General features: G+C 41.3%; 2 protein-coding genes across 3 annotated transcripts in view; both read right to left on the bottom strand.

Annotated features, from left to right (window-relative positions):
* The window catches only part of DERA (deoxyribose-phosphate aldolase), a 55,855-nt gene extending 49,895 nt beyond the window's left edge, over positions 1-5,960 (bottom strand). The window contains exon 1 of the mRNA XM_035346974.1: positions 5,827-5,960. Coding sequence (XP_035202865.1) covers positions 5,827-5,857 — 31 coding nt within the window. The 5' untranslated portion in view covers positions 5,858-5,960. The remainder of the gene's footprint in view (positions 1-5,826) is intronic.
* Positions 5,961-7,299: 1,339 nt separating this feature from the next.
* Positions 7,300-15,878, bottom strand: STRAP (serine/threonine kinase receptor associated protein). Of its 2 annotated transcripts, none has more exons than XM_035346960.1 (10): positions 15,634-15,878; positions 14,475-14,610; positions 13,635-13,716; positions 13,300-13,372; positions 12,656-12,752; positions 10,734-10,871; positions 10,025-10,161; positions 9,159-9,308; positions 8,579-8,644; positions 7,300-8,238 (listed from the first exon to the last, which is right to left on the bottom strand). In XM_035346960.1, the coding sequence occupies exons 1-10, from the start codon at positions 15,743-15,745 to the stop codon at positions 8,177-8,179; spliced, it is 1,053 nt and encodes a 350-aa protein (XP_035202851.1). In that variant the 5' UTR covers positions 15,746-15,878; the 3' UTR covers positions 7,300-8,176. The 2 variants fall into 2 exon arrangements, with proteins under 2 accessions (XP_035202851.1, XP_035202842.1); XM_035346951.1 differs by having other exon boundaries at positions 7,300-8,241; positions 15,634-15,876.
* Between the last annotated feature and the right edge of the window lie 442 nt (positions 15,879-16,320).

The following is a 16,320-nucleotide window of genomic DNA, read 5'->3' as shown; positions in this document are numbered from 1 at the left end:
ATCTGCTAGTCATCTGCACAGTCATGTGGCTTCAGGGATAAAAGTAATTAAAGCAGTTACACTATAGCTAATTAGCCAATATTCTGTAATCACTCTTCAAGTTTACTTTTTCCTCTGAAGACATTTGAAAAAATCATATTCAACATCTTAACAGGAAATTCATCTCCTCCCTTTGAAGAACATGACTCCAAAAATACCAAGCATTTCCTCAGAAAACAATAAATAAAACCACTTCATTAGTATAATTACATAAATATCTAAGATACCTAACACATTCCTCATGAGAAAAAAAAAAAAAAAAAAAAAAAAAAAAAGAGACGAAGCTTTTCAGAAGCTTTGGAAAATGTGTAGCTGTTACCCCTTCAGATGGCGAAACAGAAAGCTAAAGAATGCCCGAGGCTGTAGTTTCACAAGCATTTCAAAGCAGTACTGTCCCCTAAAGAAGCTGCCCCCCCAACTGTTTATTTCCTTTTCTGTGCCAGAAACAGCATGTGTGCTCCTGCTCTTACCATGAACACATGATAAAATGGGTAAGGGAAGTGATGAAAGCTATTATTTCTGGAGAAGCTAATGTGAAACTGTGTCCTGAACCTTCAGTGGAGAAATGAGGTATTCAGTTGAACATGGGCTGAATCCAGCTGGCCATGCATAGTCTAGGAAAAACACTGAAGAGAGAGAAAAAACTCCAGGATCAGGTTATGCTACACAACAGTTTTGTTACCAAGTAAGCTGTTTAGAGCTTGGGGGTTACTCAGCTTCTTTGACATAGAAGCTGCAATCACTTTCCCATATAAACTCTTGCCAGAGACCTCTTTTATTCTCAGATGGGTCCTTCTTATATGGGAGAAGTTTAGCCTGCAAGTCGTCAGCATTCAGGTACACAAAGGAGGACACCAAGGCATGAGCTCTGAACTAGAATTAAGCTCTACTGGCTCACGACATTGGTAAGATCACATATTCTTGGCTATGGATCAGATGAAATGGCTCACAGCATCCTCCAAAGCACTTTGAAAACTGCTGATGAGCCTTTTCTCAGAAGGCTGGCTGCTCCACGAGCTGCAGAACAGTGGGAGCTTGCTTTCCTGCAAATCTCAGTCTTCTGCTTCCACCCTGCCTATGGAGACCTCTCCTTACCCCAGTAGCCCAGCTGTCCTGTTATGGTCATTATTACTATGGAGTAAGACAGGACATTGTTACTTGGATAAAGTCCTTGGAAAAAGCAAAAAAAAAAAAAAAAAAAAAAAAAGATGTGTAATGAGAAGCCACATAATTGCTGAGCTGTGCCTGCCTTTCCCTCAGAGCAACTACTTTGGCCATTCTGCCCAGTGACTTAGTTACTTAGGAGACATCTATCCTTCTTTCAAATTACTGCTGTCTAGCAGATTCAAAAGTTGTTAGGAAACAGTGAAGGAACCGAACCACGGTACAGGCTAAAACCAGCTATTAATATATTAGAACTGAATTATGCTGTCTTGAAAAGGTATGCAATGCTTCATTATCTAAATGCCACTTATCAACAGGCTAGCTCTCATATGTAAATGGCTCAGAAATACCAACTATAATTAAAAATAACAATCTGAACATAACGGATGTATTTCTGGCTCTTCATCTAGAGGGGCTGAGCAACATGGTTGGATTTTGTTTTTTAAATAGTCCAAGAACATACTTGGCAAAACAAGTGTAATTAATTATTCATTACTCAAAGAATATATAGATATATGTATACATACACACACACACACACACACACAACAAATAATAATCAGAGAATGATTTGGGCTGAGTGGTCTCTATCATCCATTCTTCAATCCAACCTCTTGCTCACAGTAAGGCCAGATCTGAGCTTAGACCATGTTTCTCAGGACTTTATCCAGCTGTGTCTTGAGAGCCCCCAAGGATGGAGACTTCCCGGCCTCTGGGCAACCTGCCCCACTGCTTGGCTGTCCTGCATGAAGTTTTTCTTCATATCCAGTCTGAACTTCTCTGTCTCAGGACAAGTCTGTTGTCTCGCTTCATCTCATCACGCAATGCCAAGAAGAGCCTGGCTCTGCTTTCTTGATGTCCTCCCAGAAGGGATGAGCAGGCTGCTGTTAGTACCCCTGAAGCCACCTCCTCACCAGTCTGACTCAACCCAGCTCCTGCAGCATGTCCTCACAGGGCAGGTGCTCCTGGCCCCAGATGTCTTGGTAGACCTCTGCTGAACTTGTGCCAGCTTGTCAATTTAGTGATGTCTACAAACTCATCTCCTCTAGGTTGCTGAAAAAAGGTTAAACAAGATGGCACCAGGCAAAACCCCTTTATCACTCTACCTGGTACCAGCCTCAAAGTAGGTAATGGTCAATTGGTCATACACTTCTCAACTGAACCATCCAAACAGGTTTTTACCCATTCAGATACCTACCTACCCAAAAGCCCCAACTTGGATACAGTAATTTTGCAAGAGACAGCATCAAAAGCCTTGATAAAGTTGAAATAAATGACATCCACACTGTTATGTTGACAACCCTTGTCAACATAATCAATCATTTTACTACAGAAGGCAATTAGGTTGGTCAACCATGACTCACCCCTTATAATACAATAAATTGTAAAACTAGTTTTTTCAACTGGCAATCAGTTCTGCTGTTGACCTGCCAAGTGACCTTGGGTCATTGTTCAGGTCACTCCCCCATCCAACCTCCCTAATGAGCTGCCTGAAGAAAGATTTCTACCTATGCACAAGTTCAGGATGCACAAGATGCATTATCTGCTGAGCTTTAAACATCCTAGTTGTCATTTTCTGCCTCTACCCAAGGTTATGGGACAGCTGACTTTCTATCTTTCTCTATGACTTCCAAAGCTGCTGCATCAAAATTACATCTGCAGGGAACAAAAAAAAACATGTGGCAAATGCCTGCATCCCTGCAGTTAAACCAAAGGAGTACTCTACTTAGCTTACACTACAAAGCAAATGCTCATTTACGTTTCTATTTTGTTCTGAAGTGGCATTAAAAAGTTGCATCTGATGCTTTTCTGAAAAGTGATAAAGTACAAAGCACCTGGTCCATTATATTCAAGTGCCCTTAAGAGAAGAACAGGAGAGGCAGATTCCTTTCAGCCCTTGTAGTTATCACGATGTACCTGAATAAAAAAGAATGGTTCTGCAGAAAGTCCCTGTGGAATGACAAACTTGTAAAATTTCTTATCCACCTTCTTTATATGATTGTCTCACTGAAAATATATCAAAAGTGCCAGTACATTAGACTAGTGACCTTCTGACTAGTTCATTCAAATCTGTGTCTATCTGTTTCAGATGTACCTGTTCTTTTTAACAAGTAAACTCCTACTTCTTCTGAGGAACAGTGATATGAAGAAAGAAAGGATTAATTAAAGGTTCTTACAAAAAATGTATTTATTTTACTGGAAAGAAGTCACATCGGGAAGCATTATATGCAATGATTTAAGAACAGTTTAGTTTGCCATTCATGAATAAATAAGATACTCTCTAATGGTGGCATCCAAAACACACTTCATAAATAATGACATTAGGTATTGAACAAAGAAATAACAGAAGCACAGAAAAGGATTCAAATGAAATAAAGTATTTTTAAAGTAAAAGATACTTTACCACTAGGTGTCCCTATTAGCAAACACTTATAATGTTACAGAGAGCTCTGTGAGATATGGAGCAAATAATTTGAATTACTGTTAAAGCTGCTGTTGCAAGCAGGCAAAATCTTCAATAGCTAACATGTAAAGTCACAGAAGCGGTGTGCATAGCTAGCAACCATGAAAGATAAAGGCAAGGGCTTAACATACCCCTTTTGACTATTGTTACCAGAGAAAGTACAGCACTTAAAATATGATACAGCAACTTACTTAAGATAATAGCACTAAAGTATTTCAGATGTTTATTTACTTGGAGTCTGAATGGCAGGAAGATTTTCTCCCTTCTCCCTTAAAGTGCCAGCATAAGTCAGAAAGCAGTTAAACACCTCCTGCAGGGTATACCCTGCACCTCTAACCTAGGTCATTTTGACCACAGCTGATTTAAATAAATCACTGGGAGGGGATGGCAACAAGTACCTGTGGATAAATTGGGTGCAGTGCAACTGGAATAGGCAATGTGGTGCAGCCCTGAGGATATTCATCCCACTGTGTTCTCCCTTAATCTTGCATACAAGTTAACCCTATCTCTTGGGCAGTAGAGTTACAGGAAGAGAAAATTACAAAAAAATCGGTGGAAAGATTAAAAAACTCTAAGATTATTTTAGTGGGTGCATAAACTAAAGAATATGCTTTGCTGGTCAGTTGTACACTGAGTACTTTTTCTTTTCCTTTCACTATGGTTGTACAGCAAGATCCAGACAAAAGTTAATGAGGTCACCTGTCTCTACCAGTGATTTTATACTTGGCAGCATTGCCTTCCTTATGACTACTCCTCTCTATTGGATGACAACTGTTTGATAGAACTAAACTGACTTCAGATTCAAGTTTATGGTGTTCCTGCACATGCAGGTAATTAACTGTAAGACTAAATTTACTGTAAGAAGTACAACACATGTCTAGTTTGCAATAGCTGGAGCGCATGTGCAAAATCGCATGCTGACTTTTTTTTTTGTAACAGAGACGAAAGTTTTGCCACTGCAATATTAACACATTTGTGTCAGCAAAAAAGATCATGTTCAGATGATTATACTTGAAAGAAACTTAACCAAGGATAAGCACATCAGAGAGCAACATCACAGCTCACTTTTAGGAGCTACACGTCAGTCATTGCAGAGAACAAAAACAGAGTTAGCTTCAATTTGTCCACAGGTTAATCTTCAAACTGCATATTAACTCTGTAAAAATGCCTGCCCTTTTGCTAGAGAGAGGAGTACAACCACATGACCCTATGCTGCATAGCCTCCTGCACTCTGCTCGTGCTGATTGAGATCTCCTGTTCCTCCACTTCCATAACACAACCCTGTATCTCCTCCACCTAATTTATATCTCCTGCCACTGACCAAGTTATCATACCCCTCCAGGTGGGCTGTAAAGGGGCCAGTCACCTCAACTCACTCCACCACTGCAATCATGTTTGGCTGTGTGGAGAAGTCAGAGAGCCATGGCCACTTCTCCTTTCCCAAGGAGATGTATTCAGCAGTGAGCAGAATACAAGTTCCAACCGGGGAGTGGCAGTGAAAGCCATTATTGGAGGATCTCTGCCTTATCTGGGGTACCGCCACCTTTCTGGATCGAAGATCACCTACAAACATCAGGAAGAGCCTGATCAGTCTCCAGAGAGCAAGTAACAAATACGGAAAGGCAAAGTCCCAGGTTTCAAATCAAAACCGAATTAATCAAAAGTGCTTTGAAACTCTTGAAGGAGAGGAAGAGAGAAGGAAGCACAACAACAAAAGAGGTTTCACTCAGAGCCTGGAAGGGGCACGGGAGGGGACCCGGCCCGACTGCATGACGTCTCCATGTGTCTCGCGAGCTTTGCTCTGCTCTGAGCCCCTCCAGGCAGGCAGGGTGCTGCGCGAGGGCAACCACGACCACCTTTCTGAACACTTGGAACTCGCTGCGTTTGAAACAAGCGCGCTCGGAAAGCCTGACTGGCACCAGGCGCACAGCCCAGCTGCTCCACACTCCTCCACCACGGGGCCACGCTTCCCTCTGGGGGGAGCCCCGGCCGCAGCCCTCCCGCAGCTCCCGAGACACGAAGGGAGGCAGCCGTGGCGAGAGGCAGCCCCACGGAGCCCGCAGCCTCGCAGGGTGACTCCCGCTGGGGAGGCCCGAGGCCGGGCTGCCGCCCCCCCGCGTTGTCTCTCCCCAGCCCTGCCCGCGGGCCCGGACCCTTACCCAGCTCGGTGCCCGGATTTCTGGCCGCCATCCCCCACGCTACCGGCGGCTTCCCAGCCCGCCTGAGGCCTCCCCGGTCCCGCCCCGCACCGGCAGGAAGCGGCGGGGACACCGGGCGGGCGCCTCCGGGCCGCGCTGTGAGGCGGTGTGCAGAGGTGGAAATCCTGACTGCCCCCCATTTTTGCAGAGGTGCAGGCAGATGCTGGCACGCTGACCCCGGTACCCAGGGCGCCAGCACGGAGCCCACCCTCTCTCAGGCAAGCCCCCACCCGGGACACCGAGACCACTGCCCCTTTGCTTTGTGTTATCTGCACACCGGCCCGGCAGCCCCCCCCACGAGTCCGGCCAGCTTCACTTTCCTCCGAGTTCAAAGGGAAGTTCATGCCCCTCCAACACTTCGTGAACATGCTCTATATAAACTCACCAACCTCGTAAAGCTTTCTATTAACACCTGGCAAAATGAAAATCTAGAAAGACAGCCAAAGACAACGCCATGAGCTTTATGTTTTTTCCCTAAAGTTGAAACAATGCAAATGCAGGAAAAAGAAGTATAAAGCATTGTCAATATTGAGACATATTGCAACTTTAGCCATACTCATTCACTGCTAGCAAAGAAACCATGAACAACAGCATCTTGTAAAGTTCTGAAGGGTCACAGCTCTTAGATTTGAGAACGCTATTCCAGAGTTCCCTCTGAAGTGCTGAACAGCCTATTTGAAACACAGCACAAAGACCACTCTCTAAGTTCCACTACAGCACGGATAGAGAGCTCCTTATTTTAAACGCACTTTTCAACTGGTAAAGTAAGCTTCTAGGTTAAAGCATGAGATTTGGAATCATCATAAGCCTTAACAGAATTAGAGATGACTAAAGCGAACTATTAGCTGCAAAGCAGGGGAGTACTCACTTTTAAGATAAAATTTCAATAAATATTTCAAAATTATTTTTGGAGTTGTCACTGAACTAACACACCTTTAATTATACCATCATTTACTAAGAAACCAAGACTCATTTTATCATTCTTTATTATCCTCCATATTACTGTTTCCACCTCCCCCACAGTAGAGTTGGGGCTGGAAGCGACCTCTGGAGACTTATTGAATCATAAGCCCCTGCATGAGTAGGCAAATCCAGTTGGGTTTTCAATGTCTTCAAGAATGAAGCCTCTACAGCTTTCTCAGTGTTTGACTGTCTTCGCTCTGAAAGAGTATTTTCTTTGTTTATATAGAACTACCACTGTTCCAGTTTATATCCAAGTTTTCAAATGTTAAGCTTCAATTTTATTTTAACATTTCTTCTAGTCTTACTGCTACTCCTTTAGGCAAGGCAAAACTCCAGAAGAATAGTAAGAACAAGTCCGAATAAGAAAATACAAGAACACACCCAAATGTATCTACATAACATTTCTCCTTTCCACACAGACCATGTTTTGTAAACCTTTCAATGTAACATTAAAGGAAGTGACAAGTGGAAGAATGGCAATATTTTCTTTAATGAAGAAAATATGATTTTGACCTGGAGAGAATAACTTTTTAATCCAGTTTAGAGGACTAAACCCAGGCTTTATACAGACTCATAGCCAACCTCTGAAATTTCTGTGTACAACCAAGTATTTCAGGCATCACATTTAGTTTAGTAGTTTTCAATGCTTTTGATTTTAGAGACTCACTTTTACATTCAAACTTCAAAGAATAAAATGACACAAGGCTTACATGTCAAGAACTTGCTACTCTCTGTACCAAACACTAAAACATTCTTATTGCTTTCCCTCTGTATAGTACAAAAAACAGATGCCAGAAAGGATTACACAATTGACTTGGCTGCTTTTCTATTCCATGAACCCAAGGCTAAAGAGTAAGATAGGAGTTTTGAGAGGCATTTTATTTAGACAACTGAAAACAGTTTAACATTCAGAAGCAGTGTACAATGAAACAAAAACCCAACCAAATACTTTTAGTACATTAATCCCCCTTCTTTTCAACTGAAACCAAATCTTTCAATTTTCAAGAAAAAAAAAAAAAGGTAAAAGCCATTATATTTCTTCTCCATAATAAAGAAAACACACTACAATGAGTCTAATTGAAATTGGAGAGACTGGATCTTGGTTTGCACACTTCTTTCGGAAGACAGTAGGCAGTTATGCTAAAAAGACAGCAAAACTCTACTACTTGTCTTCTTTTTTTGGATACTCAGTTCTCTTACAGACAACACCTAGCCACTTCCACCGCATTCTCATCAATTACTGCCCATCTTTGCCTTATGTAGAGAGTGCACTCTGGAAGGCTGCTGTTTATCACTGCTCACTTGATTTAGTCTTGTATGTCCATATGTTGCAAAACAGTTAAGATAATCATGCCTTAACTTCAGGAGTTGAGCTGTACACCGTATCTGAGTTTTCAGAGGCAACTTCTTCTGCAATGAAACAAAGAGGTTGTTATTTAATTTCACCTTACCTATATAAACCAAAGAAATGCTGCAGCACCTGTTTTAAAGACCAGTTTGGGTTGTTTTCCCATTTCACCTGATTAAGTTATTCTACCACATCTGTTCAGTCTGCAGGCTAACACAGCTCTAGTCACCAGCCTGACACTTATAGTCATTTTCAGAAAAATGCACTTAAAGATCTTCTGAGGAGTTAAAACATGACAGAAGGTACTTGGAGAAAACTAACTCTCCCATCCTAAAGAACTCTACCATCTTGACTCATCTTTTAACACATAGCTAAGTGGAACTTGGAAGTTCAGTGTATTACCTATTTCCTCCTCTGCAGTTCCTGGAAGAGTAGTCCTTGCTTTTGCTGCTTCTGCATTCTCCTCTTCTGCAGGGAGAAGAAAAAACAGTTAATACCTTCACTTCCCCGACCCACACAAATATAAAAAATAATAATAATCCACTTTAGTGTTGAGGAGAAAGAGCTGGGTAAGCAATTCCAAGAATTGTTACTTGCTTGCAGTTTTCTAGAGAACCGAAGTGCAATATAAAATAAGCCTATTATATACACTTCCTTCTAGAGATTTTTATCCTCAAGTATTTAGAAAATTACTTCATATCTCTTGTTCTTTAACATCAAAATACGAGACCATTTGCTTAATTAGACACAAAGGTTTTATATTCATCAAGCTTACAGATTTGAAATTAATCGATTACATGACAGCTACAAATGCAAAACCTTAAAACCAACCAACTTGAGGGGCTATGAAGACCCTCAAGTGATAGTACAGATACTGTACAAAATTCAGATGTTGTATACCACTTGTGATATTACTGCTAGGTATTACCTAAGAATTGAGTATGAAACAGCTAAATTTTACCACAAAAACACACACACTTACCAGGAACTACACACTTCCAAAGACCATAGGTTTTCCCTACTGTTGTCTGCCACAGCCTTAGCGTACCATCTTCTGAACCACTGGCATATAACTCTCCATCAGGACTAAATCTCACACAGTGAATTGGACCGAAGTGTCCTTTGTAAGATTCTGGAAGAACATAATTTCAAATATCATACAACAGCAGAAGTTAACTGGTACAAACTGATCAGAAAAAAAAAACATAAGTATCGATGGGGGCAATTTCCCAGTATTTTATTCTGATACAAAACAAAGTTTAGAATAACTGGTAACTCAGTGATTTCTAATTTAGAGAATATTAATGTTATACTAAGCACAAGAAAACAGGTGCTTAATTCAAATTCAAGGCAAAAGTACAAAGACAGTAGCATAGAGCACACAACTCTCTTCCTTCAATCACTCACTGTGCATACATCTAATTTTATATGAGGATGGGATTAACAAAGTTAAAAATACACTTAAAAACCTGTATTTGGCCAACACTAAGAAGAACACAAACATATTACATTTTTCACACAACCAAGTAGCTGTGACTCATTTGACATAATGAATGCCATAGTAGGACATTTAAGTTAACATACAGCAGTATGGAATGACTCAACTTTTTTTTTGTCCCCAATAGGTATAAAGAGCTGTTTAATGAAGGTTTTATTTAGATCTAGAACAATAACATTAGATACGCTAGATGTACTGAGAAAATACCTCTTAACTGACTACATACCTTTTCATTGTCTTGCACAGCATGCTACGCTAAGACCTCATATAACAGTCTCATCTGTTAGCCACCATCATTAATCTAATACTTACGTTAGAACTCATTTTTCTATTACAGAAGGCAAACATACCTAATTCTTCTCCTGTGTTATAGTCATATTTATAGAGTTTAAAATCTTCACCGCCTGCAACCAAACATTCTTTCTCTGGGTGAAGTGATGCAGAATTGATTGTAGCAGGTGCCTCAAATGATTTAATCTGCTCTAGACTGAGGGAGAATTTTTGTTTTATAAAAAGGTCCTGAAAGCAAAGAAACTGATTCTACAAATCACAACTGCTTTTAAGAAAAACAGAAGACACCCACACAGTTTCTAAAACAAGTTTTAGTACCTGCAAGTCAAGTCCATCAACTTAAGAAACAACTAGTTCATATAAACAACTAGAATAAGTAAAATAAAAGGCTCACAGATTCAGAACTATTTACTGAAATATGCTTAAAAGTGTAACTTGCTTTCTTACGATGTCACAGAAGTTGTATAAATGACTAGTTCCCTGAAAAGCACACTGAATTGAAGCCTGGACGAAACTCTTATTTAATGACAATTACAGTTAGTTTGAACTATGAAAATGGCAGTGAACCTTTACAGCCTAGCATCTCACAGGAAGTTAGGGATCACTATTTTAGAAAAGAATAGCTGTTTCACACTTTCTCTGACAAGATGGCAAGCAAAGATATCCACTCACATCAGTTCTGCCACTTTCATATCTTGGCCCTGTAGTAGTTTTACCCACAATCAAACCCATTACTCAGCCTGTGAGAATTCTTTGTTTTGGACTCACGTTTCTGCACTATGAAAAGCAATAGTCTTCCCATAGGTTATCACAAGTATCTGTCCTTCTGGAACATACTCCATGCTGCTCACTGACATTGCAACATTTAGTGCCTTCACTTCAGTCATAGTACTCCGGTCCCAGAGGCTTAAAAGGAAACAAAAACACAAGACAGACTTTCAGATTACTTCAGCAAATCAAACACCTTTTATCCCCATCCACAGCAAGCTGTTTTTTTTTTTGTTTTGTTTTGTTTTGTTTTTTTTTAAAAAAAAAAAAAACAAACAAACAAACAAACAATACACCTAATAAAGAACGCCTGTGGTTTGATTCCACAGGCACTTTGGATTTTCAGTGGCATTCTTATCATTGCTTTGCCTAGCTTTACATAGGTGAGAATTAAGGCATGGTTGCATTAAAACACCGCTACTTTTGAAACTTCATGCAACGGTAAATGGTACACATATCATTAAACCACTCAAGGGTTCTCTTAAGAGACTAAAAACCTTGTTTATACTTCCGAAAAATATAGCTTTCTAGAAGCAAGGATTGAATATTTCATTCTACCTTTTTAACTCAGAACACAGAGAGGTACTAATAGCAGTTTACGCAAAGAACAGACTCATTTAATATAATCTAGAATTTAAGCTAGGCATGCCAGAGCTATCTAAACAGAAACCAAATTAAATTGTGACATAAAAGAAACTTCATAAATTGACTGACATTTCTATTTCTAAAATCCAGAGAAGAAAAAAAAATAGACCAGATGCTTGCCTATCTTGAACACGAGGAAGGCAGGGCACTTATAGAAAAAGATGGAGAGCAGCTTTTTGCTCCGACAGAAAATGACAGGACAAGATGGAATAGTTTTAAACCAAAAGAGAGAAGATATAGATTAGAGGTTAAGAAGAAATTCTTCACTCAAAGGGTAGTGAAGCACTGGCATGGATTGCCTGGAGAAGCTGTGGATGCCCCCATCCCTGGAGGCATTCAAGGCCAGATTGGATAAGGACCCAAGCAACCTGATCTAGTGGGTGGGACCCCTGCCTATGGCAGGGGGGTAAGAGTTGGATGATCTTTGAGATCCCTTCCAACCCAAGCCATTCTAAGGTATGAAAACTGAAAAGCACTGGAGCCAACCAGGAGACTACAGTTAGACTGTACCTGTGACTTCAACCCTCCCCTCCTTCTTTCCACAAAGCCAGATTATTTCTCTATGTGATTGATATAAGAATGGTAAGACGACTAGGCATGAGATGACATTGGTCACATTAACTAGAAAGCTGAAAATGCAGCAAGGTGCATCTCCCATTTAGACAGCAAAGTTTAAGGAAGGGTCTTTGTCATTTCCTCACCCCCGCAGCCAGGTTTGTCTACGTTTCCATACATCTACCAATCCGGCATTCCAATATAAAGGAAACAAAGCATTTAACCATGACTGGGGAGCCATCTTAAAGACACAAAAGCCTTCACAACTTATCAGCACAGCAGGGAATGAAAGCTACCATTTATCTGTCTATCAACAGAGCACTGTTTCCAAATAGGCTTCCCAGACTTCTATCCCAAACCCTGGCTAGTTCACACCTTGTGAATCTTTCAAGGCTTGAAAGAAAAGGCAGCAATACCTCAGCACGTATTCACAAGACCCCATCTATAAATGATTATTTTCTACAATTATGAAAGACAAATTCAATCTACTATTCAGTTGTCAAAGACCACCTCTTACTATTAGTGAGGACATGTTCATGGAGTAAATCAGAATTATTTGGATAATTACATCTCCAAGAGCATAAAAGTATTTAATTAGGCTACAACCTAGGATCAAATAATCTGTGTTACTGATATCCTTTACCAGAAGGCATAATGATCCTCTGACAGACCTTATGATAATAAACAAGCTTCTTTAAAAACTAGAAGTTATTTTTTCTTACCGAACAGTTTTATCATCAGCTGAAAGAATCTGTTTGTCATCACTGCTCCATAAAGCCTTTTTAATGCCAGAAGTATGCCCACTGACAACATCAGGTTCTTAAAATAAAATAGAGTATTTTAGTACACGTAAGAACCAAAAATGATACCTTGCAGCACTTTCGGAGCTCCAGTAATCTACGAGCTCCTATTTACCAGAAACTGTAGAATTACTTTGAACACCTCTGACTTTATTTATCTTATTCCAGGAACAGGAAAAATACAAGATGTTAAGTTTAAACTATCTGATTGTCTGAACTTAAAAAGCTTCCCCAGTTTAACACCACTGCTATCTAGCTTTTTGTCAATCTTCAGTAGGTCAGCGTTGATATGCATTTAAACATATGGAGACTTTTGCATTCAGGTGACTGAATTTAATTACCTACTCCCAATAAGTCTGTGTTGAACTGAAACATCCTTGAAGCCCACTATATATAACCTCTACTTCACTTGTAAAAGGATAAATTTAAAGATACAGATTATCTTAGTATGTCAAAGTGTTAAAGACACCATTTTGTAAAACAACCCTCAACTTTGTCTTTTGTGATCCTATGAATTTCAGAACTTGTGTTTAATTAAAAAAAAAAAGTTTTAAATGAAGACTTACCTGCTTCTGGTTTGCTCAAATCATAGATGCGCAACAATTTATCTTGTCCACCTGTTAACAGATAATTGCTATCCTGAAACAGAAGTTATATAGTGTCAACTCTGTTCTGAATTGAAATACCAGCCTTCATCCACGAGTCTTAAAATAAGCATTATTTCTCTCAGACAGCATTTAAAACATTTATTAAATTTAAGCTTTGATCTTACAAACTAGAAGCTGTATGCTAGATTACTTGCCTGTTAAAATACACATGTAAACAGAAGAAAAGTAACTAATACCAAAACATACCCAAGAACTTACCTCCCTGGTGAGTAAGCTATAAAACTTTTTCATACCTGTGTAAAATCCACGCTTTTGACTATGTGTTTGTGAGCCAACGTGATTAGTTCGTCTCCTGACACAGCATCCCATACTTTGCTAAATGACAAGAGAAACATTTACATTTCAGTAGCACCAGGATAAATCCGCTTGGACAGTCAAATTACCTTCTCTTTCCTATCCTATCTACTCTTTCCTGACGCTATTTCCACCCCCCTTCTTTTTAAAAATAATAAACACTACATTCTAATGAATTACAATACAGTCAGTAAGTATACCTCATTGTGTTATTACTAAAGCTTTTTTTTTTTTTCTTCTTCTTTTTACTATACCACCATTTTCCTTTACCACCTTCTTCAGGATAACGCAGAGTAATTAGCATTTTATTTTAAGACAAACAAATGCAGTTCTCTGCAACTTTTATAGACTGGCCTCTATTAACTGTCAAATATATCAATATAGACTGCAAACAGTCCAAACAAACAAAAAAAAAAATCACTAGTGTCTTTGCACGTGTCTTTGAAATAAAAAGTGCTTAACTAGTAGACACAAAAATCACTCTTTCTGGCATAACTACAGTGCTAAAGTTTAGAATTGAACAGAAACGTTATTCTAGCAAAGCAGTACAGTAATTAAGCATATTTGTCAAAAAGCGATCATAGTTCAGCATGACAGAATTAGCTATAGCTGCTTGCTAGCAGCTAAAATTCTTGCTTTTAATTTAGCTAGCCATATGTAAGCTAATAGTTTAATAAAAAGCAACAACAAATGAATCAGTAACTTACTAGTTATATGTCGCAAAAATGTACTACTGCCTGAAATGAAAATACAGACTTTAAAAGCACTTAAGCACTTACGCTGTAAAATCTGCTGCTGCTGTAGCTGCTTTTGTGGCATCCTTGTTCAAAGTAGCACCCCAAACAGCACCTTTATGGCCAAGAAATGTGCCAATCCAGTCTCCTGTGTCACCCTGACGTAGCATAGGCTTACCATCTTCACAAAAACAAAATCATTATTCAGGTAACATGATAAAAATGAAGCTGTTTTAAGAAAAGATTCCCTTGCATAAAGCAGAATGAAACTGCCAATGGACTGGTCTCCCTTACTGGCAGCACACTTACCTTATTAAACTATTCTTTGTAAAATGGTTTAGCTGAAGAACTTAAGTATACAGCTGCACCTCCCGCATGTACCTAAAAATTTATGGATATTGGAATACTATTCCAGATGAGTTATAAGTTTTCTTCTGGTTTTGTTTCTACAGTAGAAGGGTGATGGGTAGGACTGCCCAAGTTTTCATCAGGCAGAGCAGTTCCTTTGATTTTGGAACAATATTTTCAAACAAACAGTATGCAAAAAGGAGTATTTTGTTTATAACCAAAGGCATTTAAAATGTATCCAGAGATGTTGTAAAAATAAAATAGGCTTGGAAAACCTGTCTTATGATTATTTTTTCCAGGAGGCTATCAAAATATTATTCACACGTGAATCAATAAGCATGACTATGAAGCACTCCAAGGTAGAGAGGAACATCCTTTTAAACTCATGAATACATCCAGATTGACGTCTACATGTAGGAAGTGAAAATGCCTCTCACAAATGAGCAGAAGAGAGTTCTCATGGGGAAGGAGGTGGACATCACTGCTCTGTTTCCAGGAAGGCAGCTGCCTTGGCTGAAAGGGAGCAGACTTCAAAGGCTGCAGGATAGGCGCACATGCAGTAGAAATAGGTAGTTTCAGACCAGTATTTTCGAGTCTTTCCTTTCCTCCCCTCCCCACCCTCCATAACCAAACGAAGGGGGGCTCGGGCACCCCGCAGGCTACGTTTACAGCCGAACCCCAGGCTGGCCTCCCGCCTCGCCCCCCTCCTCCCCTTCTCCCCCTCGCAGGGAGGCGGTGGGGCCTGGCGGGGCCTGCGAGCAGCGGGGCAGCGGCCCCCCGCACCCCAGGGCCGAGCAGCGTGCCCAGGGGGCTCCGTCCCCCTCCGGGGGGCTCCGTCCCCGCCGCCCTCGCTCACCCTTGCAGGCGCTGATGAGGAAGTAGCCGTAGGGGGTGACGCCGCTGAAGGCCAGGTCCACCACGGGCCGCGTGTGCCCTGAGCACGTCAGCGGGGTCTGCCTCATGGCCATGGCGGCGGGCCCGCAGCGGGCGGCTGAGGAGGAGGAGGCGGCAGCGGGGAGGGTGCAGGCAGCGGGGGAGCCGCGGGAGGGAGGCGGCGGCAGCGGCGGGGCGCGGGTCCCCTCGGGCCGGCCACGGAGCGGCGGCCGCAGTAGTGGTGGTGGCGGTGGTGCTGCTGCTGCTGCTGGCGGCGGCGGCGGCGACGAGGGAAATGACGCCACGGAAGCTCCGTGGGGCCGGAAATGGCGGTGGGGGCCGCTAGGGGGAGCGGTTGACCTGGCGGCTGGCGCCGGGCCCGCTGCGGTTGTTGGAAAGGGTGATCCTTGCTCGTCCCTGGTGTGGGAGGAGGGGTCCCTGTGGGTTTGCTGTGGGGTGGTTGGGGGTTGTTGAAACCGGGGGTACCCCGAGGTGTGGTGTCCCCACACATACCTGCATTCCCTTTCCAGTCGGTACTCGGTGTCTCCAGGGGTGCTCCTCAGCTCCTTGCAGGCTCCAATACCAACAGTGAACCAATGTTGCTAAAAGCAGGCGCAAACCAAAGTTTGGGGTGACTGCACGCACCCACTGTTGCTCTGTTGAAGCACAG

This window comes from Oxyura jamaicensis, chromosome 1 (assembly GCF_011077185.1).
Source record: "Oxyura jamaicensis isolate SHBP4307 breed ruddy duck chromosome 1, BPBGC_Ojam_1.0, whole genome shotgun sequence".
Taxonomy (NCBI): Eukaryota; Metazoa; Chordata; class Aves; order Anseriformes; family Anatidae; genus Oxyura; species Oxyura jamaicensis.
This window is presented reverse-complemented; position numbering and strand designations above follow the sequence as displayed.